General features: G+C 47.8%; 1 protein-coding gene across 3 annotated transcripts; it reads right to left on the reverse strand.

Annotated features, from left to right (window-relative positions):
- On the reverse strand, positions 1 to 24388 carry API5 (apoptosis inhibitor 5). Of its 3 annotated transcripts, none has more exons than XR_008489513.1 (15): positions 24236 to 24388; positions 19492 to 19653; positions 17579 to 17672; positions 16394 to 16459; positions 15877 to 16028; positions 14760 to 14966; positions 13761 to 13865; positions 12113 to 12202; positions 10691 to 10872; positions 9468 to 9561; positions 8963 to 9019; positions 6705 to 6781; positions 6257 to 6393; positions 3131 to 3329; positions 1 to 809 (listed from the first exon to the last, which is right to left on the reverse strand). XR_008489513.1 is itself a non-coding variant. In XM_054400114.1 (15 exons), exons 1-14 carry the CDS (start codon positions 24302 to 24304, stop codon positions 3250 to 3252), a joined length of 1572 nt encoding a protein of 523 aa, XP_054256089.1. In that variant the 5' UTR covers positions 24305 to 24388; the 3' UTR covers positions 1 to 809; positions 3204 to 3249. The 3 variants fall into 3 exon arrangements, 2 of the variants coding, with proteins under 2 accessions (XP_054256089.1, XP_054256088.1); XM_054400114.1 differs by having other exon boundaries at positions 3204 to 3329; XM_054400113.1 differs by lacking the exon at positions 1 to 809 and having other exon boundaries at positions 2248 to 3329.
- Between the last annotated feature and the right edge of the window lie 880 nt (positions 24389 to 25268).

Raw genomic sequence — 25268 nt, forward strand, 5'->3', positions numbered from 1 at the left:
CACACTAACAAATTTTATTGCATTGGAGGTTGAATCAGACAACAAAGGACTCCTTTAGACATGGTAACTGCCAAATAAGATGTAGGACATGCAACTTTGGCTGAAAAGAGAAATTCTTATCCAACACTTTGCATTTCCAAGTTGAAACACCTAATGCAGCCTTGCTAAGATCTATTTTTTAGTGGCAAACAGCTCAATGCATCTGGAGATCTATGGAGCAAGTCACTAAGCCAAAGAATAAGGTAGTGCAGGCAGCTACCCCTTTGAACTAAGCCAAGACAGAATGCTGCAGATGGAGTGTGAAACAATGAGCCAGACAAAATTACAAAAGGAATTTATTCCCAAAGCATGAGGAGAACATGTACAAGTAAACAGGATGGTAACTTGGGTGTCTCCACAAGAACTGGCTGCAGTAAACATGAAACTGGGCTGAGGGGTGGTGGTGGGGTTGATCTTAGCTGCTTCTGAGGCCATGAGAGCTTTACACATCACCTATGAAAAACAGAAGCCCTGGAAAGAAAACTCACTCAGAGGTGAGTGAGAAAATAAGCTGCTAGTACCTAGTCAGGAGTCTAAATGCAAGCTGAGCTTAGGCTTTGATATAGTTTTAATTTCTCTCAAAACACAAGTGCAAAATGTCTCTTTTCCCCCCTTCCCACCCCATGATGGAAGCTTATCACCCATCTACTGCATGTTTTGATCTTACCCATTTGTCCTTGAAAGCTCTTTGCCAAGGTTGGTGGTTTCAGTGCTGGATCTGAGTTTAGCAGCTGGCATGGAATCAGCAATACAAGGTCAGCTCATGCCCCCTGGAATGTCCAAAGTTTGCTGCTTACTGCTGCAGAGTTAAGGAAGAACAGGCTTCTAATTTAGCTTTCTTCTCTAACTTTGACTTAAGTTTTGATACTCTGACCTTCTGATTGCAGTGAGAAATATCAAAGAGTCTTCCTGAAGACACCTAAGGCAGATTCACAAGCAAATAGGAATGGAACTAGATGGGGAAACATCACCTGCAGGCATCTGTCTGTAGATACCAAATGACTGGACAGAAAAAAAAAAAAGGAAGAAATAATCTTCATTCTCCTAAAACTATTTTACATCAAACATGCCATGGAACACTCATTGAAAGTCTTTCCTCTAACTTTTGTTTCACTACCTGCTAATTCCTTTGAACGACCTGAGAAGTAAAACTTTAGAGTGGTGAGAATGAAAAACTAAAAGCATTGTGCTCTTACATTGTATTTTCTGGCTGTGCACCAGTAAATAAGAACTGAGTAAGTAAATAAGAAAAGAATTTTTTCCCCAGCTCAGGATGGGGAAAAAATAGTAATAAAATAGCATGGAACTGTTAACTTTTCCAGCTGAATTTGAACTATGTAAGCTGGAATCTGTCAATGCTACTTGAAAATTGCATTTTATTTATATTTATTTTTTAATGTATTGGTAAAATTGTTAACTTTTCCACCTAAATTTGAATTATGTAGCTGGAATTTGTCAATGCTACTTCAAAACAGAATTTTATTTATGTTTTTTTAAATGTATTGGTAAAATTGTTAACTTTTCCACCTGAATTTGAACTATGTAAGCTGGAATTCCTCAAATACTACTTCAAAATAGAACTTCATTTATGTATATTTTTAATGTACTGGTAAAGTTGTTATTGAATTTGAACTATGTAAGCTGGAATTTGTCAATGCTACTTCAACATAGCATTTTATTTATGTTAGTTTTTCAAGGTACTGCTAAAATTGTTAACTTTTCCAATTGAATCTGAGCTATGTAAAAGCTGGAATCTGCAAATGCTACTTCAAAATAGCATTTTCTTTATATATTTTTTAATGTATTGGTAAAATTGTTCACTTTTCCACCTGAATTTGACCTATGTAAGCTGGAATCTGTCAATGCTACTTCAAAATAGAATTTTATTTATGTATTTTTTTAATGTATTGGTAAAATTGTTTACTTTTCCACCTGAATTTGACCTATGTAAGCTGGAATCTGTCAATGCCTCTTCAAAATAGCATTTTATTTATATTTATTTTTTTAATGTACTGGTAAAATTGTTAACTTTTCCAGCTGAATTTGAACTATGTAAGATGGAATTTGTCAATGCTACCTCAAAATAAGAGTTTTATTTATATTCTTTTTTAAAATGTGCTGGTAAAAAAAAAAAAAACAAAACAAAACCAAACAACCAACCAAGCAACAAAAAAAAAAAAAAAAAAAAAAAAAAAAAAAAAAAAAACAAAAAAACACCAACCCCAAACAACCAGATGAAAACCCAACCCTCAAGTGCCAACTAATCCAGAAATCTGCAACCCCCTCTAAAAAAAAAGAGCCAGGAACATCTATGGTCCAGCTTACAACCTCTGAAAGCTTCATCACTGTATCAGCCTTTGCCCACTCCTGGAATAATTCTACTCCTTTATTGTTTCTTTTTTTTTTTTTCTTTTTACTGGCATGAACTAGATGCACATATTCATATGAAACATTAAAAATCCATTTGCAAAACAGCAATTTTTTTTGTTTGCATCACAGTGAGGATGTGCAAAACCAAACAGAACACCACATTCTCCACAGCTCTAAGATTGCTCCATGCTACAAGCAAAGGAAAAAAAACAAAACCAATATCCCATAAAAATCAATTTCCAACTGTGTTGCCAAGTTAAAAAATAGAACAGCTTTCATCTAATTTAATTTAATCTAAAATAAAAAAGGTAAATCAAGACAAACTTAACCATGGGACTCTTCTCCACATCTCCAGGAATATGGTTACAGATGAGAAAAGGATTATTTCAGCTGCTCAAGCTTCTCTGCCATGTGTTGTCATGCCTTTCCTCTCCACCAACACATCAACTCAATGCTCTAGTTTTGGGTCTGGAGTAGCTGATTTGGAGGTTAAGAGACTAACTGCCAAGATGTAGCTTCTGAAGAAAACCATCTATGCTCTTTTCCAATCCTTGAATAAATCTTGAAGACACTCAACAAACAAGCAAACAAACAAAACACCCAAAACAAATAAAAAAGGAAGGAGAACCCAAAACTGTTGCCTGTAAGCATCCAAAAATACAGCTGTAGTAGTTGCACTATGGACAAGTTGTAGTCTGTTAGAAAAGTAGATCATACATACAAAGGTAGAAAGAACACTGAAGTCAGTCTTAGTGGAAGGCAGTCCTCAAAGGAAAACAATTCTCCAAGCAAACCTGCTGAGGAGCACTTGCACTGGGGCCTTCTCCTGGGGTTCTGTGCTCAGTAGATTCTTCCTCGGCTACGATTGCCACGTCCTCCCCAGCCTCTTCCTCGGCCGCCCCGGAAACCACCTCTCTGTTCTGAAACACAAAGGGCAAACTTCTCATAGGGCTTTTGTGCTGCATGGAAAGATCATAGAAGCAAGGAATTGTTTGGGTTGGAAGAGATCTCCAAGATCATCCAGGCCTGACACCATCATGGCCATTGTAATAGAATCATAGAATCAACCAGGTTGGAAAAGACCCCAGAGATCATCGAGTCCAACCTATCACCCAGCACCTCATCACTAACTAAACCATGGCTCCAAGTGCCACATCCAATCCTTTTTTGAACACATCCAGGGATGGGGACTCCACCAGCTCCCTGGGCAGCACATCCCAATGGCCAATTACTCTTTCTGGGAAGAACTTTCTCCTCACCTCCAGCCTAAACTTTCCCTGGTGCAGCTTGAGACTGTGTCCTCTTGTTCTGGTGCTGGTTGCCTGGGAGAAGAGCCCAACCCCCACCTGGCTACAACCTCCCTTCAGGCAGTTGTAGAGAGCAATGAGGTCTGCCCTGAGCCTCCTCTTCTCCAGGCTAAACACCCCCAGCTCCCTCAGCCTCTCCTCACAGGGCTGTGCTCCAGACCCCTCCCCAGCCTCCTTGCTTTCCCTTCTCTGGACATGTTCAAGTGTCTCAATGTCTTTCTTAATCTGAGGAGCCCAGAACTGGACACAGGACTCAAGGTGTGGTCTAACCAGAGCTGAGCACAGGGCAGAATGACTTCCCTGCTCCTGCTGGCCACACTCTTGCTAATCCCACAGTGCCATGGCCACAGGTTTCTTGAACATCTCCAGGGATGGGGACTCCACCACCTCCCTGGGCAGCCTGTTCCAATGCCTGACCACTCCTGCAGCAAAGAAATCGTTCCTAACATCCAACCTAACCCTCCCCTGGCACAATTTCAGGCCATCTCCTCTCATTCTGTCACCTCACATTAGGGAGAAGAGACAAATCCCACCTCACTGCAGCAACAACTGGAGGTGATGAAGGTTGGCTTAAATCTGTGAGGTTCATCTTGCTTCTACACTGTGAGATCTGCAAGTTGTGCTTTGATGGACAAGTAGACCCCACTAAATGGTAGGAGGTCAGGAGAAGTAGCCTCCTTAACCCAAATGTGGTTTCTCTGTTTACTAATACCATGACAATAAACTATCCCATTAGTTTAGGGCCACCCAGATCATCCTTCTGTCCAGTAACACCTCATCAGGTCTCAAGGTTTTTGACTTGCCCCTAGTGACTGCATCTTAGCTGAATGACACCAAGCTGTGTGGTGTGGTTGCCATGCTGGAGGGAAGGGATGGCATCCAGAGGGACTTGGACAGGCTTGAGCCAACCTCGTGAAGTTCAACAAGGCCAAGTACCAGGTCCTGCACCCGGGTCAGGGCAATCCCAAGCACAAATCTAGGCTAAGAGAGGAGTGGCTGGAGAGCAGTGTGGAAGAGAAGGACTTGGGGGGCACAGCTGGTGACAAACTCCCCAGGAGCCAGCAATGGTCCCTGGCAGCCCAGCAGGCAGCTGTGTGCTGAGCTGCATCCAGAGCAGGGAAAGCAGCACCACAGGAAGGGGATTCAGCTCTGTTGTCCTGAGACCTCACCTGCAGCACTGCCTCCAGTTCTGGTGCCCCCAATGTAAGAGGGATATGGAACTGTTGCAGATGGTCCAGAGGAGGGCCACAAAGATGATCAAAGGGCTACAGAACCTTCCCCATGGGGACAGGCTGGCAGAGTTGGGGCTGAGAAGGGTCCAGGGAGACCTTAGAACAGCCTTCTAGTAGCTGAAGGGAGCCTACAGGAAAGCTGGGGAAGGACTTTTGACAAGGGCTTGTAGTGACAGGATGAAGCACAATGGATTGAAGCTCGAGGAGGGCAGATTTAGACTGGAGATTAGAAGGAAATTCTTGACAGGGAGGGTGGTGAGACACTTGAACAGGTTGCCCAGGGAGGTTATGGAGTCCTCCTCCCAGGAGGTGTTCAAGGCCAGGCTGGATGGGGCCCTGAGCAACCTGGGCTGGTGGCAAGTGTCCCTGTCCATGGCAGGGGGGCTGGAAGTAGCTGATCTTTAAGGTCCTTTCCAACCCAACCCATTCTATGAATCTCTGGACTCAGTGAACACAGTGAACATGGCAATTCCCAGGAGCTCTGGATCAGGTCTGCCACTTCAGACCTGTGCTGGGGCTGAACTAGGGATGTGGAATTCAGCACAGATCCAGTTGTACAGCAGCAGCTGGCCCAGCTCTGCCACTCACAGCAACTGGGAGATGTGGGGTGTGAGTGCTGTGTCGTAACATCACCACAACAGTGCAATTCCTGACTCTGTGAATTAAGTCACTACTTGCAAATGACAGTTTTGTAGGCTGGTGACACCCAAATAGTAATAGATCACCAGCTAGAAAGAGAACCATTACACACAAAAACTGGTGACAGGACAAAGTATTTTCCCAGAATGTGATAAAGTTCAGTCACAGAATGCCAAGCTGGAAGGGACCTCAAGGATCACCTGGTCCAACCTTTCTAGGCAACAGTAGAGCTGAAATGAGCTAGCCCAGCACACTGTCAAGGTGAGCCTTAGAAGTATCCGTTGGAGGGAAATCCACCACTTCCCTTCGGAGATGATTCCCATGTCTGACTGTTCTCATGGGGAAACATTTGCTGCTGGACTGCAATGGGAATCTCCCTAGTAGTAAGTTGTCCCCATCACTTTATCTTTTCCATGGGACTCCTTGTACAAAGGGAGCCTCCTTTCCCCTGGGAGCTACCCTTTATGTCCTGGTCCATGGTGATGAGGTCTCCCCTAAGCTTTCTCTTCTCCAAGCTGAACAACCCCAGCTCTCTCAGCCCCTCCTCACATAGCAGGGCTGCCAGGCCTCTGACCATTCCCATGGCCAATGACTAAGTTGGCTTATTTGTTTCTCCCTGCCTTAGCCCAAGTGCCACTAGGCCAAGAGCTGGCAAGCTGCCTGACTCACCGTAGGAGAAGCTCCCCAGGTTGCTGCTGTATTTTCCACTGGGAGGGTTATAGATTTGCCTGGCATCCCTCTTTGGTCCTGCTGAGGCCTTCTTTGGGGGTGAACTTGAGGTGGTGTCTTCACTTGCTCTTTTTTGACTGGGAAAAGAAAACAAAACCAGACCATCACACTTCCTGGGCTGCCAGGTACAGGAACAGCAGATCAGTCTCAGAGCTTAACCACAGGAAGCTAATGAAGATGCCCTGATTAATACCTGAAAAGAGGAACTATAGCAGTCTCCAGTTGATTTGGTCAACCCTATCTATAAAGCAAAGCTAAGATGATCACTGCCCAGCCTTAATTCCTTCCAGAGAGGCTGTGAAACTCTTAGCTTGGCACCTTGAGTTTGCAAAGAGCAAAAACTACCCCCTCCCCCCCCCCGTTTTCTTTTCTGATGAGCAGCTCTTACCTTGAATCTGCTTTCTGTACTGGTTTCCAGGACAGGGTAACTGTACTTTTGTAAGAAGGAGGAATGTGGAAGAGATCCTACAGAGACAAAATTGGACAGTTAACAGTTAAATTCACTCCAAGTTTTTAGATACCTACTTAGATTCCAGAATTACAGTTACTTTCCAACTGTTTTAAATCCTTTTCTGCAGTCCCATGGCAGCCTTAGCCCATACAGTTCACTGTGAAATTCAAATGGGATTTACAGTAACAGAAAAATCACAGAATCATAGAATGGTCTTGGTTGGAAGAGATCTCCAAAGGTCATCCAGTCCAACCCCACTGCCAGAGTAGGATCACCTGTGGCAGGTCACACAGGAACACATCCAGGTGGGTTTTGAGTGTCTCCAGACAAGAAGACTCCACAACCTCTTTGGGCAGCCTGCTCCACAATGAAAAAGTTTTCCCTTCTGTTCCTATGGCACCTCCTCTGCTCCAGCTTGCCCCCAGTGCCCCTTGTCCTGTCACTGGACATCCCTGAGCAGAGCCTGGCTCTGTCCTCCCCTCACTGCCCTGCACATCTTCATCCCCAGCAATGAACTATGATAGCTCCTACAGCGAGACATCTGGTCTGTACCTCCTCTTAAATACAGAGCTCAGTTTTGGGCCCCTCACTCCAAGAAGGACATTGAGGTGCTGGAACAGGTCCAGAGAAAGGAAACAAAGCTGGGGAAGGGTCTGGAGAACAAGCCTCAGGGGAAATGGCTGAGGGACCTGGGGTGGTTTGGTCTGGAGAAAAGCAGGCTGAGGGGAGACCTCCTCACTCTCTACAGCTCCCTGAAAGGAGGCTGGAGCCAGGTGGAGGTCAATCTCATCTCCCAAGTCACAAGTGACAGTACAAGAGAAAACAGCCTCAAGTTGTGTCTGGGAAGGTTTAGGTCAGATGTAAGGAAAAATTTCTTTATTGAAAAGAGTGATCAAGGCCTGGAGCAGACTGCCCAGGGCAGTGGTGGAGTATCCATCCCTGAAGGGGTTTAAAAGCTGTGTAGATGTGGTGCTGAGGGACAGGGTTTAGTGAGCAGTTGGACTTCAGGATCTTGCAGGTATTTTGCAACCTGAATGATTCTATGACTCTTAACACGATGGGCAAAGGTTTTGGTTTATATTGGTGACTGAGATAAGAAGCAAAGGAAGAAAGGGAAAGGTGGGTTAGAAATCAGAAAAGTTTCAAGAGCTCTGCATGGAAGCCTCTTTCTGCAGCTCATCTCTCATAGGCTCTGTGAGAAAGGACATCCTTTACAGCAGCTTGCTTTCCCTCCTCCCTCCTTTACATTCTTTGCACCTCTTCAAACCACTCTTTACTCCTCCCTACCACTGCAAGAGAGAGAAATGATAAGCAAAATGGCTGGGCCAGAATCCAGAGACCCCTAAGCCAAACTTTTCTGCTCCTGTGGGCAACTAGGGCTGCAAAAGTGTGCCTCAACACATCATCCCAACAACAGCAGTGGTTAAGCAGCTTGCAGAGACAGTGGATCCATGTCTCAGAGACAGTGAAGCAAGGAGCAACACTGAGCTGGTTAGCATCAACATGAATCTGTTCTCTCTAGCTCAAACCTGCCAGGGTTTTTCTGCACAGGCTACTCTGCTCTGTGAATTACTCCACAGATTCATAGAATAGTTTGGATTAAAAGGGACCTTAAAGATATCCAGTTCCAAGCTCCCTGCCATGGGCAGGGACACCTCCCACCAGCCCATATTGCTCAAGGCCTCATCTGGCCTGGCCTTGAACACCTCCAGGCAGGAGGCATCCACAGCCTCCTGGGCAACCTGTTCCAGTGTCTCACCACCCACACTGTCAACAATTTCTTCCTGATCTCCAGTCTCAACCTCCCCTCTTCCAGCTCAAAGCCATTCCCCCTCATCCTATCATTACAAGCCTTTGTAAAAAGTCCCTCTCCAGCTTTCTTGTAGCCCTCCTCAGGTACTGGAAACCTGCTGGAAGCTCTCCCTGGAGCCTTCTCTTCTCTAGGCTGAACAGCCCCAACCCTCTCAGCCAGTCCCCATAGATTAAGTGCTCCAGCCCTCTGATCATCTTCGTGGCTCCTCTGGACTCACTCCAACAGTTCCATAATTCCTCTTATGCTGGGGGCACCAGAACTGGAGGCAGTGCTCCAGGTGGGGTCTGAGCAGAACTGAGGTCTCCCTCAAAGGGAGAGAATCACCTCCCTCACCTGGTCCTGGTCACACTTCTTTCAATGAGGCCTTAATAAGAGGACTTACCTTGATCAAAACATTAATGTTATTGGTTATTTTCAAGGCAACCACTTTAATCTTGTTCTGCAAGGAAAAAAAAAAGATACACCTTAGTAGCTTGAAATGATGCCAACTGCATCTGATGAAGTCACAGCATGTAATTACTCCTCCTAATAAAGTGCTAGTGACAGTGAAGGTGTGTCTACTCCTGAGCTCTCATTACAACTATTTTTAGGCTCCCTGCAGTTTTACATTAAGTAGCTGTTTTTAATGTCCCAGGGTACATCCCACTAAACCTTCCCCCCCCTCAGCATATGAAGATTTTCTCCTTTGAAACAAATACAGGGTTCAGCCAAACAGATGAAGAGAGCAGCCAACAGCAGCAACTGAAAGATGAGTTCAGATGCAGCTGCAATCAATGTTGGCAGTGTTATTCCCTCTCCCTCTGCATGCCCACAACAGGCTGCAGCCCATCAATGTGTTATCTCAGCAGGCTCAGGCAGAGACACCACAACTCCTCAGCCACATTTACCTCCTCTGTTTTCAAGGCTTCTCCTGTTTTCCCCTGAAGTGCCAGACGAAGCTGTCGAATGTATACCTGCAACCCTCGAGCAAAATACTGTAGCCTGAAAGAATTGGAAAGCACTTTGTTAACAATTGTACATATGCCCACAACAGCATGAGGAAAGAGAAACTGGGATCTCATTTTTTTTATTTCCCCTCTAGGAAAAATGCTCTAAGTAAGTCTTTATCTAGTTCGTCCTTCCTCAGCACAGTCACAGAATCCCAGCAGGATGGAGGTTGGAAGGGACCTCTGGAGATCGTCCAGCCCAACCCTGCTGCTAAAGCAGGGCACCTACAACAGCTTACCCAGGTGGCCAGACAAGGAGACTCCACAACCTCTCTGGGCAGCTTGCTCCAGGCCTCCAGCACCCTCACACCAAAGTTTTTCCTCATGTTCAGATGGAACTTCCTGGGTACTATTTGTGCCCATTGCCCCTTCCCCTGTCACTGGGCACCCCTGACAAGAGTTTGGCCCCAGCCTCTTGCTCCCCACCCTTTAGCTCTCTCTGAGCACTGAAAAGATCCTTTCTCAGGCTACTCTTCTCCAGGCTCAACAGCCCCAGGGCCCTCAGCCTTTCCTCACAAGGAAGATCTTCCATTCCCTTCAGCATCTGCTGGACCCTTTCAAGCAGTTCCCTGAGGTCCTTTTTCAACTGGCCACAATATTCCAGATTTAGCCTCAGCAGGGCCACAAAGAGGGAAGAGAACCTCCCTCGACCTGCTGGCCACTTATTTTGGACAAGGTGGAGAGTTGGGTGGGAAGAATAAATCTAACAAGGATAAGTGTCTTGTCCACTGACAAGAGTTGGCCCCAGCCTCTTGCCCCTCACCCTTTATCTCTTGCTGAGCATTGTTCAGATCCTCTCTGGGGCTGCTCTTCTCCAGGCTCACCAGCCCCAGGGCTCTCAGCCTTTCTACCTCACAGAGATGCTCCAGGCCCCTCAGCAGCTTTGTAGCCTTCACTGAACTCTCTTCCAGTAGTTCCCTGTCTCTCTTGAACTGGACCCAGTACTCCGTATGTGGCCTCACTAGGGCAGAGTAGAACCTCCCATGACCTGCTGGCCTTGCTCTTCTTAATGCACACCAGGACCTGTTGTCCTCCTTGGCCATGAGGTCACACTGCTGGCTGATGGTGAATAACGATGCCCACTTTCTAACAGGCCACTCCAAGACTTGCCTCGAAATGCTTACCTGATTTTGAAGTCTTTCAACTTCTCTGCATTCAGCTTGGCCGTGAGGAAGTCAGGAAGTTTCCTCCCCAGCTGATGGAAGCTGTACAACAAACACTCCACGTAACTGAACTGCAGCTTGGGCTCCTCACTGCCGGCGTTCTCCCCGTTCTCTGCTTCCTCTGGAGGCAGGGGCATGTACTCCTAAACACAGGAACACACAAGGAAAGGAAGGGAAGCAAAAGCATTTAGGCAAACTGACTGCTCATCTGCAGGGCTTGAACTGGAGGCTTTATTCACCCTGTCAGCTTGACTTGACACCTCCGACTCTGGCTTGATGGCCAGATGGAGGCAGGTGACAAGTGGTGTCCCTCAGGGGTCTGTATTGGGAGCAGAGCTGTTCAGTATCTTCATCAGAGCTACAGGCAGCCAGATTGAGGCACCCTCAGCAAGTCTGCAGATGACACAAAGCTGAGTGGTGCTGTTGATAAGTCTGAAGGATGGGATGGCATCCAGAGGGACCTGGACAGGCTGGAGAGCTGGCTGAGGAGAATCTCATGAGGTTCAGTAAGGCAAAGTGCAAGGTCCTGCACTAGATCAGTTCAACCTAAACCTTCCCTGATGCAACTTGAGGTTGTTTCCTCTCATATTATCACTTGGAACGTGGGAGACCAATCCCCACTACACTCTAAGCCCTTTTCAGGGAGTTGTAGCAAGCAGTGAGGTCTCCCCTCAGCCTCCTGTTCTCCAGGCTAAACAACCCCAGGTCCCTCAGCTGCTTCTCAAATGCCTTGTGCTCTAGACCCTTCTCCAGCTTTGCTGCCCTTCTCTGGACATGCTCCAGCACCTCAATGTCCTTGTTGAGTGAGGGGCCCAAAACTCAATCCAGTATCTGAGGCATGGCCTCACCACTGCCCAGAACAGGGGGATGATCTCTGCCCTACTGCTGCTGGCCACACTCATAAAGGCCAGGATGCTGGTGGCCTTCTTGGCCACCTGGGCACATGCTGGCTCTTGTTCAGCTGGCTGGTGACCAACAGCCTCAGCTCCTTTTCTTCAAGGCAGTTTCCAGGCACTCTGCCCCACACCTGGAGCATTCATGGGGTTGTTGAGGTCCAAGAGCAGGACCCAGCACTTGGCCTTGTTGAACCTGATCCCATGGATCCAGCTTGCCCAGATCCCCCTGTAGAGCCTCCCTACCCACCAGCAGACCAACACTGCCACCCAGCTTGGTGTCATCTGCAAACTCTCATGATCAAGATCTTAGAGAACTGGCCCCAGCACTGAGCCCAGTGTTCTTTCACCTTCTATCATGGGCAGAGCTACCTTTGGAACAGCCACTTTAGGAAAAGGATAACTGGATTCAGGGAACTTGTTTTGATAAAAGCTTCTGAGTGTTTGAAAGGAGTAAAAAAAAAAAAAAAAAAAATCAAATTAGTCTTACCAGCAATTTATCAAACAGCTTCTTCAAATTTGATTCAAGCTTTTCCATATCACCACAGAAGGAACTCATTTCAGCCAGAAGCTTCAGGACCTACACCAAAGGAGAGCACAGTTTGTGTGTGTGTGTTAGCTGAGAAGTACAAAGGTTTAACTATCAGCCTGAAGGTGACCACAGGTGACCATCACCTGCCACACTAGAGGTCACCTGTTACAGCTATACCCCTCCCAAACATCAGGAAGGAACACAGGAAGGAACAGGCCTAGCCTGGTTTTCATGTCCTCAAACAGGAAGAGGTTTTGTGTGCCTAATCCCAACAACTCAACACAACTTCACCTCCTACCTCTCTTCCAAGTGAGACCTTGCTGAAGCTGCAGTGCTGACGAAGTCAGCATTACAGACATGAAAACACTCCTTCAGGAGGCTAAATTAGCATGAGCCAGGCAACAACAATTTCAGTAACTGCTCTGTGCTGCAAGGAAAACTGACAGCAGTGTAAAAGTGACTACAGAGATCCACTGCTCCCAGCCCTGCCTCCAAAGCTTGGCACAAGTGACAGATGCTTTACAGGGTAATTCTCTCCCATGCCTCAATACAGCAAACCTTTTATCCCAGCCTACCTTGTTTTCCTCCAAGCCAAGAACTGAAAACCACTTAAGAATCAGAAAAGGTAGGAGCTGAAAGGAACCTCTGGAGATCATCCAGTCCAAGCCCTCTGCTCAAGCAGGGCACCCACAGCAGCTTGCCCAGGATCACAATGGCCAGGGGGGGTTGGAATCTCTCCAGACTCCACAACCTCTCTGGGCAGCCTGCTCCACGGCTCCAGCACCCACACACCAAAGAAGTTTCTCCTCATGTGCAGATGGAACCTTCTGGATTCCAGTTTGTGTCCACTGCTCCTTGTCCTGTCCCTGGGCACCACTGACAAGGCTCCATCCTCTTGCCTCCCACCCTTTAGCTCTTGCTGAGCATTGCTCAGATCCCCTCTGGGGCTGCTCTTCTCCAGGCTCACCACCCCCAGGGCTCTCAGCCTTTCCTCCTCACAGAGATGCTCCAGGCCCCTCAGCAGCTTTGCAGCCTCTGTTAAGACTCCTTTCCAGTAGTTCCCAGTCCCTCTTGAACTGGGGAGCCTAGAACTGTCCTTAGTACTCCAGCTGTGGCCTGGGGCAGAGTAGAGAGGGAGGACAACCTCCCATGACCTGCTGGTCACACTCTTTTTCATGCACCCCAGGAGACCATTGGACTTCTTGGCCATGGGGGCACATTGTTGCCTCACGGTGAACTTGCCCACCAGCACTCCCAGGACCTTCTTCACAGAGCTGTTTCCAGCAGGTCACCCCCTCACCCATATTGCTGCAGGGGGTGACTCCTCCCCAGGTGCAGAACTCTACCCTTACTCTTGTTGAGCTCCAGAGGCTTCCCTCCACCCAGCTCTTCAGCCTGTCAAGGGTCTGGCTGAATGGCAGCACAGCCTGACAGGGCATCAGCCATCCCTCCCAGTTTGGTACCACCAGGAAACATGCTGAGGGTCTACTCTGTCCCTTCATCCAGACTGCTGATGAAGAAAGGTGTTTTCAGTTTTTGCAACAGCTGTCTTCACATAAGATGCTTATTTTTTTATGATCTGAAAGACATTTTAACTTTAGCTTACCTCTAACTGGATATCAAGTCCCTCCACTGGGGTAGTCAAAGAACTGAGGTTTGGCAGCACGTGCTCACAGAAATAAGTAACAAATTTTGTGGAATGAACATTTTTCTGGAAAAAAAAAACCAACACATTATTCAGGTGACTCTGAGTCTGAGGAACTTAAATTTTTCCCCCCATCACTCCACTACCCTTACAAGTACCTGCCACACAGCAATACATTGAAGCTTTATTAAACTTCCCCCTAAATCCTAAAAAGGACTCTTTTCAACATTTTTTTATTCACAAGGAGTTAAAGGTGGAGAATTACTGAGATCACAGAATCACAGAATATTAGGGGTTGGAAGGGACCTCCCTCACCCCCTCACCAAAGCAGGATCACCTAGGACAGGTCACATAGGAACACATCCAGATGGGTCTTGAAAGCCTCCAGAGAAGGAGACTCCACAACCTCTCTGGGCAGCCTGCTCCAGGGCTCTGTCACCCTCACAGTGAAGCAGCTTCTCCTCCTGTTGAGGTGGAACTTCCTGTGTTCCTGTTTGGAGCACAGGAGCAGGCTTCCTGCTTTGGACTGGATGTGTTCCTGCATGATCTGGTCTAGGTGATCCTGCTGTGGCAGGGGGCTTGGACTGGATGATCTCTGGAGGTCCAATCCAACCTCTAATGTTTTGTGATTCTGTGTCGCAGCCTAAACATTTGTCCTATCACTGGGCAGCACTGAAAAGGCCTGGCACCTTCCTCCTGACAACCACCCTTCAGATACTTACAAGCATCGATCAGATCCCCTCTCAGCCTTTCCTCTCAGGACTAAACAGCCCCAGGGCTCTCAATCTTTCCTGTCAGGAGAGATGTTCGAGTCCCCCAGTCGTCCTCACAGATCTCCACTGGACTCTCCCCAGCAGACCCCTGTCTTGACCGTGCTGTCACACTGACTGAGTACACCAAGGAGAAGCTACAACCATTCCCTCTCCACACCATTCCTCAGGGCAGCCACTCAGTACGTACCGAGAAGAGAGGCACTGCCTGCCGAGTGCACTGCAGGAGCCTGTCCACACAGTCTGGATCAGATGGGTTGAAGGTTTGCTCCAGGTCTGCTTGTTCAGCTACCAGCTCCACCAGCTGCTGCCTCCCACTTACTGTCTGTAAGCTTTTTAATCCAGAGAGTATTTTCATGAACAGAACAAACTCCTCACCCGTCACATCTTCCAGCACCTGCAGAAAACACCAGACAACACATTCCTACCTGTGGCTGCAACTTGAGAAGGCAAAGTAGGCAAATATTCAGCATGTCAGTGGAGCTTCTAGTTATGTAAAACCACAAGTTTTAAGAAAGAATCATAGAATGGTTTGGGTATAGAAGGGAGCTGAAAGATCAGCTAGTTCCAACCCTTCTGCCACGGGCAGGGACACCTCCTACTTAGACAAGGTTGCTCAACGCCTCATCCAACCTGGGTTTGAACACTGCTGGGCTTGGAGCCTCCAGAACTTCTCTGAGAAACCTGTTCCTGTGCCACACCAGCCTCATGGTGAAGAATTTCTTCCTAATGTCCCATCTAAATCCAGCAGCTTACAGTTTGAAGCCATCAGCCCCCGTCCTGTCACTCCATGCCATTGTAAAATCTCCCTCTCCAGCTCTCTTGTAGCCCACTTTAAGCACAGAAGGGCCACCCTGAGGTCTCTCTGGAGCCTTCTCCATGCTGAACAACCCCAACTCTCTCAGCCTGGCCTCACAGCAGAGGGCTTCCAGCCCTTCCAGCATTGCTGTGGCCTCCTCCGGCCCCACCCCAACAGGTCCCTGTCCGTGCTGTGGACTCCAGAGCTGGCCCCAGCACTGCAGGTGGGGACTCAGCAGAGCAGAGGGGCAGGATCCCCTTCCTCCCCCTGCTGCCCACGCTGCTGGAGATCAGCCCAGGACATGGCTGGCTTCTGAGCTGTGAGCACACATTGCTGGATCATATTGAACTTCTCACCACCCAGCACTCCCAAGTCCTTCTCCTCAGCACTGCTCTCTATCCATTCTCCATCCAGCCTGGATTTCTGCTTAGGACTGCCCTGACCCAGGTGCAGCACCTTGCACTTGGCTTTACCAACAGTGAAGTCTGTAGTGAAAGCAGAGACCCACCTTCTTTGATTCAGTCAGGATGAACTCTTCTACCTCCTTTGTCATCACCTCCTCAGGCAGGGTTTTCAGCTTTGTGGAGAGGAACTTGATGGCTCGCTCCCTCACGATATCCTCTCCCTGAAGGATTTGACTGAATAAGCCTCCCAAAGTCCCTTGAATGGAGGATAAATCAGGTAACTCCCATTAGCTTAGAAGTGAAGAGCTGAATCTTCCATGCAGAAGAAAGAAGTTTCCTCCTCTATGACCCCATGACGCATTTTGAAGTCACTCCTGTACTAACTTGTAAGAAAAGGCAATTTTCATCTAGCTTGACATAAGGATTCCCAAGTTTTATTGCTCTGTGGAACTCAGACCCACAACTACTGCAGAGCTCTGTATCATTTGTGAAGCCAAACGATGAGTGTGTGCCTCTAACTTTTGCTTTCTGCTAAAAAACCACAAAATTGAGTCCCGTTCTCACCCTGCTAGAGCCTGGGAAATATTCATAAAAAACATTTAGGGGAAAATGTATCTTTACCTTTAGCATCCATCTTAAATATACTGAGCAAAGCATTGTTCACCAAGTTGAATTCTGCAGAATCATCTGAAGAGAGAAAAGAAAAAAAAAATCCTGACATGAATATCCCTGAAGGCAGAACTAAAGGCATTTTGCACTTCACCTAACAGCACTGAAAAAATAAAGATATAAATTAATATAGTAATGGAGTCAGTTTTTAATATCTTTATCAATGATCTGGGTGAGGGGATTGAGTGCACCCTCAGTAAGTTAGAGATGACGCTAAGTTGGGAAGGAGTATTGATCTGCTTGAGGGTAAGAAGGCTCTACAAAGGGACCTGGAGAGGCTGCATCAAGGGACTGACACCAGTTGTATGAGGTTTAACAAAGCCAAGTGCTGGGTCCTGCTCTTGGGTCACAACAACCTCATGAACGCTCCAGCCTTAGGGCAGAGTGGCTGAAAAGCTGCCCTGCAGAGAAAGGCCTAGGGGTGCTGAGTGACATCCAGATGAACATAAGTCAGCAGCGTGCCCAAGTGAGCAAGAAGGACACCAGCATCCTGGCCTGGATCAGCAAGATTTTTGTGGCCAGCAGGAGCAGGGAAGTGATTGTGTCCTCACCAGTGCTGAGTACAGACCTTGAATACTGGGCTCAGGTTTGTCCAAGAAGGACATTGAGAGGCTAGAGCAGGTCCAGAGAAGGGCAACAAAGCTGGGAAAGGGTCTGGAGAACAGGGCTGCTGAGGAGCAGCTGAGGAAACTGGGGGTGTTCAGCCTGGAGAACAGGAGGCTGAGGAGAGACTTCATTGTTCTTTACATCTCCCTGCAAGGAGGTTGCAGTGAGGTGGGGTTTGATCTCTTCTCCCTAGTATCAGGTGATAGAACGAGAAGAAATGGCCTGAACTTGTGCCAGGGAAGGTTTAGGTTGGATATTAGGAAAAGTTTCTTTGCTGCAAGAGTGGTCAGGGATTGGAACAGGCTGCCCAGGGAGATGGTGGAGTCCCCATCCCTGGAGGTGTTCAAGAAACCTGTGGCCATAGCACTGTGGGACATGGTTTGATGGCCATGGTGGTGTTGGATCTCATCAATCTCTTCCAACTGATCCAATTCAATGATTCTAACAGAAAATGTGTTAGGCAACAAAATTCTCTACACTTTTTGGTGTGCCAGAAGGAGATGAGCCAGGAAAAGTGCTAATTCCTCCTACCTGACTGCAGAAGCTGGGTCAGGATGTCTGCTACCCGAGGCAGATTATCTCCAGTGGCAAATTGAGGCAATTCCTTGATTGCTTGTCGCCGGATCTAGGTGCAAATGGAAACAAAAACCATGAATTAAAAGGGATCACCAAAACATAATCAGGTAGTTCAATGACCAAAGTCTGGCAGAAAAGTCAGCTCAGTGGGAGAAAATAAGCACATATTCTTTTAGTGTATCATACTCAGAAGTGATGTTCAACTTTCAGACTTCAATGAAGACCAAGCTTCCTATTTGTTATGAAATTATCACAAGCTCATTTATGAGGAAAATTATTTTTTCTTAGATCTAAGCAGCACTGAAGAAACCTCCAATTCAAACAGCACCTCTGTCCACCAGAATCACAGAATGCTAGGGACTGGAAGGGACCTCCAAAGCTCATCCAGTCCAACCCCCTGCCAGAGCAGAAGCACCTAGAGCAGGTCACACAGCAACACAGCCAGGCAGGTTTGGAATATCTCCAGAGAGGGAGACTCCACAATCCCCCTGGGCAGCCTCTTCCAGGCTTCTGTCACCCTTACAGGGAAAAAATTCTTCCTCCTGTTTCCATGGAACTTCCTCTGCCTCAGCTTCCACCACTGCCCCTTGTGCTGGCATTGGGCATCACCCAGCAGAGCCTGGCTCCAGCCTCTGGGCACTCCCCCTGTACATCTTGAGCACCAGCAATGAGGTCACCCTCAGGCTCCTCCTCTCCAAGCTCCAGAGCCCTCAGCTCCCTCAGGCTCTCCTCTTAAGGAAGATCTTCCACTCCCTTCAGCATTTTCATGGCTCTGTGCTGGACTCTCTCAAGCAGTTCCCTGAGGTTCTTCCTGAACTGAGGGGCCCAGAACTGGACACAATCTTCCAGATGTGGCCTCAGCAGGGCAGAGTAGAGGGGCAGGAGAACCTCTCTCCACCTACTCACCACAGCCCTTCTAATCCCCCCCAGGATGCCATTGGCCTTCTTGGCCACCAGAGCACATTGCTGGCTCATGGGCAACCTCCCATCCACCAGCACCCCCAGGGCCTTTTCCCCTTCCCTGCTCTCCAGCAGCTCAGTCCCCAACCTCTCCTGCTCCATGAGGTTGTTCTTTCCCATGTGCAAGACTCTCCCCTTGCTCTTGTGAAACTTCATTCTGTTCCTCCCTGCCCAACTCTCAGCCTGTCTCAGTCTCACTGAGCAGCAGCACAACCCTCCCATGTCAGCCATTCATTTAGTGCATGAAAGGCTGGCAATCTGTGTTGTTATTATGGAGTGTTATTTGCTAACAGGAAGGAGTTTTACAGTTGTGTACTTGGCAGACAGAAACTCTAGGTTCTGCTCCCAGCACTGCCAAAAAGGTATCTAAAACCACCATGTGTCCAAATCATTTAAGATGTGGTGGTTAAAGATGCTCCAAAGTTACAGCTTCTATCAACATGAAGCATCAGAGGCCTTCAGCAACTTGATCTAGGGGAAGGTTTCCCTGCCCATGGCAGGGGGGGGGTTGGAATTAGACGATTTTCAAGGTCCCTTCCAATCATTCTAGTATTCTGTGAAGACCCCTGCAAGAATGATACATTCAGCCTCACATCCCCACGCTTCTCAGCAGAGAACAAAACTCTGTTGCCTCCCAGTAGGATTTATTAGACTCAATAACCACAAAGACCTTTTGGAAAGGGGAAAAAATCCTCTAAAACTCTAACAGATACTCAAACAGGGTCTAAATTTCTTTGTACAGAGCTGATCCTCTGGTCTGTGATGGGAGTAGGAAAGAAAGGTTGATCAGTTTTCATTTTCCTATCTACAGAATACAATTGTTAAGTCTTCAAATGATCAACTCCCCCCCCCTAAAAAAAGAACACAAATTCAACATTATCAACTTGCTACAAGATTCTTATCCTTACAGAAACATCTTCATCCTCACAAAGGTCCAGCTGGGCATTGATGGCCGAGTCAGCTAGCTCAGGAAAATGCTTGAAGAACTTTGGAATGAACTGGGCTGCAAGTCTCTTCTCCTTGGTACCTCCCTTCACACCATCCAGGATGGCCTGGTATGCATCCTTGTGCTGGAAGAGGAAAAACAGAGCAAGTAAACAGAGAAGTCTGGGGGTGTTCTCAGAGAAGGAAAGTTTTTTTTTTTTTTCCCCTCCTACTTCAATAAGCTACATTATACAGGCCTCATAAAAATGACTATCGTTTCTTAGATCAATTTATCCATGTCAATATAGCACAATCTTGCCTCTGTTGCCTGGGTTTTATTGTGGTTTTTTTTCCTGATTCTTCTGTCTAAGTGCTTATTGTTCAAACTGCCAAGCTCAAGGCTAACAGCTCTTGTGATTAATTAGTGCAGACTCCAGCAATTACATGATCACCTTCACTAAACTTGGGCTTTCCCCCCACCTCCCTTTCTTCAGTGAGTTTCTGCCTTCTGTTTGCTCCTTTCTAGTCTCTCAAGCAGAGAGCACTTCTTCTGACAACTGTGCTACTGGAATGGATCATGAATGATCTTTCATGTATGTTGTGCTCTATCTTCATCAGTGATATAGACAGGGAGACTGAAGGCACCCTCAGCAAGTTTGTAGATGGTACCAAGCTGAGGAGTGTGGCTGACAAAGCTGAGGCACAGGATGCCATCCAGAAGGACCTGGACAGGCTAAAGAAGTGTGCTCAGGAGAACCTCATTAGGCTCGATAAGGCAAAGTCCAAAGTCCTGCACCTGGGTTGCAGCAATCCTCATTATCAGTCCAGGCTGGGGGAGAATGAGATTGAGAGCAGCCCTGCAAGAAAGGACTTGGGGGTGCTGGTGGAGGAGAGGCTGGACATGAGCCAGCAATGGCCACTTGCAGCCCAAAAGGCCAATGGCAGCCTGGGCTGCATCCAAAGCAGTAGAGCCAGCAGGATGAGAGAGGTGATTCTGCTGCTCTGGCTCTGCTCTGGTGAGACCTCTCCTGGAGTACTGTGTCCAGCTCTGGGGCCCTCAGCACAGGAAGGACATGGACCTGATGGAGCAGATCCAGAGGAGGCCACAAAGAGGATCAGAGGGCTGGAGCACCTCTGCTACGAGGACAGCCTGAGGGAGCTGGGGGTGTTCAGCCTGGAGAAGAGAAGGCTTCAAAAGACCTTATAGCAGCATTTCAGTCTCTGAAGGCAACTTAGAGGAAGGCTGGGGAAGGACTATTTAGAAGGGCTTGCAGTGGTAGGAGAAGGGGTCATGGTTTGACACTGGAGCAGGGTAGGTTTAGGTTGGACATCAGAAGGAAGTTCTTCACAATAACAGTAGTGAAATACACTGCAACCGTCTGCCCAGGGAGGTGGTGCAGGCCCCATCCCAGGAGACATTCAAGATGAAACCAGATGGGGCCCTAAAGATGCCCCTGTTCACTGCAGAGGGGCTGGACAAGATAACCTCTGAGGGTCCCTTCTAACTCAATTCTATGTTTCTACTTCCCACAGCCACAGATACCATCACCCCTTACTCCCACAGCAAGGTTCACCCGCAGCAAACAAGCATCAGAGAATCACGGAATGGTTTTGGGTTGGAAGGGACCTTTAAAGGTCATCTAGCCCAACCCCCCCTGCACTCAGCCAGGGCATCTGCAACTAGAGCAGGCTGCTCAGAGCCACAAACAACCTGACCTGGAATGGTTCTAGGGATGGGGCTTCTATCATCTCTCTGGGTCTCACCACCCTCACTGTAAAACATTTCTTCCTTCTCTCCAGTCTGAATCTCCCTCTTTTAGTTCAAACCATCAGCCCTTGATGTGGCTAAAAAGTCTGTCCCCAGCTTCCTTATCAGCTCCTTTAAGCACTGCAAGGCCACCAGAAGGCCTCCCTGGAGCCTTCTCCTCTCCAGGCTGAAACATAATTCAGATAAGTTACAAAGCAGCTCACTACATTACTTCTCTCTAAAGCAAGCTGTATCCTAACAGGCTTCTTACAGAATCCCCACACCTTGTTGATAGCTCTCCCATGTTGCCAGATTCTGGATTAGGACAGTGATGGGGATGAAAAACAACCAAGAAAAACAGGGATGCTTTTTGGCTGACCCACATCCCCACTCTGTTGGGTCTGCAGCTCTGCCAACAGGCTGCACTCACCAGCACAAGCCCACAGTGAATGGGCTCAAGGCTGCTAATATAGAACAACTTCCTCTTTACTTTAAGCCTGCCTCTTAGTATTTTCTTTGAGCTTCTCACCTTCGTCCTTGATCTGGACAGGGGAATCGAATGTAGCACCCTCAGGAATTTTCCAGATGACAGACACTAAACTGAGAGGGGAGCGTTGATCTGCTGGAGGGTAGGAAGGCTCCCCAGAGGGACCTAGACAGGCTGAAGGATTAGCTTCAGCAAGGCCAGGTGCTGGGTCCCCTGCACTTGGGTCACAACAACCCCATGAATACTCCAGGCTTGGGGCAGAGTGGCTGGAAACTGCCCAAGAGAAAAGGACTCGGGGGTGCTGGTCAATAGCCAGATAGATATGAGTCAGCAGTGTGCCTCAGTGGCCAACAACATTCTGGCCTGGATCAGCAATGGTGTGGCCAGCAGGACCAGGGCAGTGATTGTGCCCCTGTGCTGGGCACTGGTGAGGCCACACCTCAAATACTGGGTTCAGTTTTGGGCCCCTCGCTCGAAGAAGGACACTGAGGTACTGGAGCAGGTCCAGAGAAGGGCAACAAAACTGGTGAAAGGTCTTCACCACGAGGGAACTGGGGCTGAAGGACATGAGACTGTTTAGTCTGGAGAAACAGAAGCTGAGAAGAGACCTCCTCACTCTCTACAACTCCCTGAAAGGAGGCTGGAGTGAGGTGGGGGTTGGTCTGTTCTCCCTAGTAGCAAATGTTGGGACAAGAGAAAATGGCCTTAAGTTGCCCCTCAGGTTTAGGTTGGATATTAGAAGAAACTTCCCTGAAAGGGTTCTTAAGCACTTCAACAGGCTGCCCAGTGAGGTGGTTGAATCCCCACCCTTGGAGGGGTTTCAGATAGGCAGAGATATGGTGCTGAGGGCTTAGCACCAAACTCAGTAGAGTTAGAGGATGGTTGGACTCAATGCTCTTATTTTCCAACCAAAACAATTCTATAATCCTAATCACAAGGTAGATTCATCATAGGTGAGCCCCTTCCTCACATTACAAGCTCAATACTTTCATTTTTTAAAATAACATCAACACTTCTGCTGCTTCTCCTCATGTTCAATGTTTCTTTACTGAGAGAGGCTGACTACAGGTTTTTGTGTTGAGAGCCCACGTTGGCAAGGGTGTTGAAGAGATAATAAGTGGGATAAAACGGATGAATCAAGGATTACTCATGGCTTCTCAGGATGCCAAAACTGGAGCTGTCAAATAAAAGTATGAAATGACAGGTTCAAAGAAGATAACTCCCTCACACAAAGTTTAATGAGCAAAGGGAATGCCTCACCACGGAACATTGGTACGCCAGGAATATAACCAGTTAAAAAAAGCATCAGGAAAGTTTATTAAAGAGCAATCTATGCAAGATCCACTCATTACGACGACACTGCCTCTAGCTATGGAAGGTGGAGACAGGCAAAGCTGGGAGAATGTATCAAGAATCATGACTCTAGGCTTACCTTTGGAGGCTCTTACACGTCTGCTGCTAATCCCTGTCACAGGCTGATGTTTCCTACCTGCACCACAGACCCCACATGGTCACTCCCATCTTAAAAGAAGCTACCCAGAATTGTCAAAATGATGATGGACTAGGTATGTTCTGTGTATTTCACCAGGGCATAATTACACCAGCACAGGTAAGAGATTTCAAGGAAAAACAAAACCCTTTTCTTCTAATAAAAAAAGAAAAAAAAACCAACACAAACAAACAAGCAAAATCAAATAATCACGATATTATTTGTTCTCTTAAAGAACTTTCCAAATGACCTTGCATAGTAGTATCTAGTTTAAAATACCCTGCTAGGTATGTGCAAAGCTACTTCCTACTTATGTTCATCGTGATCTGCTGCTTTTTCAGCCTAACTCAGCTGAAAAAACAGTTTTAACTAGCCACAATGTTGTCCACTGGTGATATACGAAGTCATTCTCTGTTAATAATTTAGTAACAGTATAATCCAACAACAGATCTCGCCAGAATTCTACAGGTAAACATCTGCTTTGGCAGTGAGGCACGACCTCCCGTTCTTGCCTTGCAGTTATCAAGCTATAATACCTGCCTTCTTCCTCTAAGGAGCCTTTTCGCTTGCCAGCAGCTCTCCGGAACTACGCCGGCTCAGATCTGCACTACCAGCGTCTTCTTCAAGGCCTCAATCCGCCAGGCTATACTCCCCGCCCGCACGCAAAACCCCCAAACCCCAACCAGTCTGACTCCAGCTACTAAGTAGTTAATATCCGCGACTCGACATTTAAAAGAGCTGCCGGCAGCAGGAGGAGGATACAAAAGCGACCAGAACTGCTATACCGTCCTTGGAGAACCGCAGGCGCCAAGCCCGTCTCTACCGGCCCCTTTCCCCGCGCCGTGAGGAAATCTATGCCATGAAAAACCGCGGAGGTCGACCGCCGTGGCCACCCCACCCCGCTCGTACACCGGCCGCCCCGCCTCAGCCCGGAACTCCCCGCGGCCGCCGCGCTACGCCAGCCCGAGGCCTAGCGAGGCCTTGTAGGCCGCAACCACGCCGCACCTGGCCCGCCGTCTCGGTGGCGTCCGCCAGGATCCCGTAGTTGCGGTACAGCTCCTCCACGGTGGGCATGGTGCGGCGGGGAAGGGGCAGAAACCGCCGCTGACAACCAAGGCCACCGCTGACGACGCCGCTCTTGCTACCGCCGCCGCTACCTCTCGGGCCGCCGCCGTCAGCACCACCGAGGCGGAAGTTGCAGAGCGGAGGTTGTGAGGGCGCCTGGCGCAGCGCCCTCAAGCGGCTGGCGGTGGAGGTGCAGGGCGGGATTAAAGGCCGGGTTACAGTGGGGGTGCAGCAGCCCTACCACGTCCTTCGTCACACCTCAGTGTATCTCTATTATTTTAATCACATTTATATAGGCTGTAGTTGTGGAGTCTCCTTCTCTGGAGACTTTCAAGACCCAGCTGGATGTGCTCCTGTGTGACCTGCCCCAGCTGATCTTGCTGTGGCAGGGGGATTGAACTCAATGATATCCAGAGGTCCCTTCCAACCCCTACAGTTCTATGATTCTATGCCTTGGAGTGAGACTTTTTTTTTTTAACCTTCTCTGACAATGCTACACTGTGCTCATCATCTTTCCAAGACAGAGCACACAAAATGAAAAAGGGGTACTCAGAGCCACATTAAGAACATGTTTCCTCTGAGGTACCTTCTACTTCCATCCTTTGATCTTCCATGCATCATCTTTTGGTTTTCCCCCTCACCTGCTTCCTTGTTGCTTTACCTTGCTCTTTGTTTGTTTGGGTTTTTTTCCTCTCCCTACAACAATTCCCATTTTTCAGTCTCTAATTTTCACTCATATATATGAAAGTAGATGAAATATTTTTTTAATCATGAACCTGTTTAATCACTCTTAGCCTTTAGCATTGATAAGGAATGAGGAGCTGATGGTGTTAGAAGTTTAGGAGACATTGAAGTAATTTTTGTCAAGGTTAGTCAGGGATCTCCTAGTGTTAAAGTTGGGGTAGTTTTGGAAACACATCTTCAGAACCTCAGAAGTTTGAAATGCACACTTGAAAACGACACATAGTGCAAG

This window comes from Indicator indicator, chromosome 4 (genome assembly GCF_027791375.1).
Source record: "Indicator indicator isolate 239-I01 chromosome 4, UM_Iind_1.1, whole genome shotgun sequence".
NCBI classification, from domain to species: domain Eukaryota; kingdom Metazoa; phylum Chordata; class Aves; order Piciformes; family Indicatoridae; genus Indicator; species Indicator indicator.

What these genes read in the sequence shown, in the direction of transcription:
- API5 (XM_054400114.1), bottom strand. Translation starts at nt 24,304, where the DNA reads ATGCCCACCGTGGAGGAGCTGTACCGCAACTACGGGATCCTGGCGGAC. An exon ending in CCACCGAGACGGCGGGCCAG is followed by an intron (nt 19,654 to 24,235) that starts GTGCGGCGTGGT and finishes TTCCTCTTCCAG; the next exon opens with CACAAGGATGCATACCAGGC. An exon ending in GTACAGAAAGCAGATTCAAG is followed by an intron (nt 6,394 to 6,704) that starts GTAAGAGCTGCT and finishes TTCTTTTCCCAG; the next exon opens with TCAAAAAAGAGCAAGTGAAG.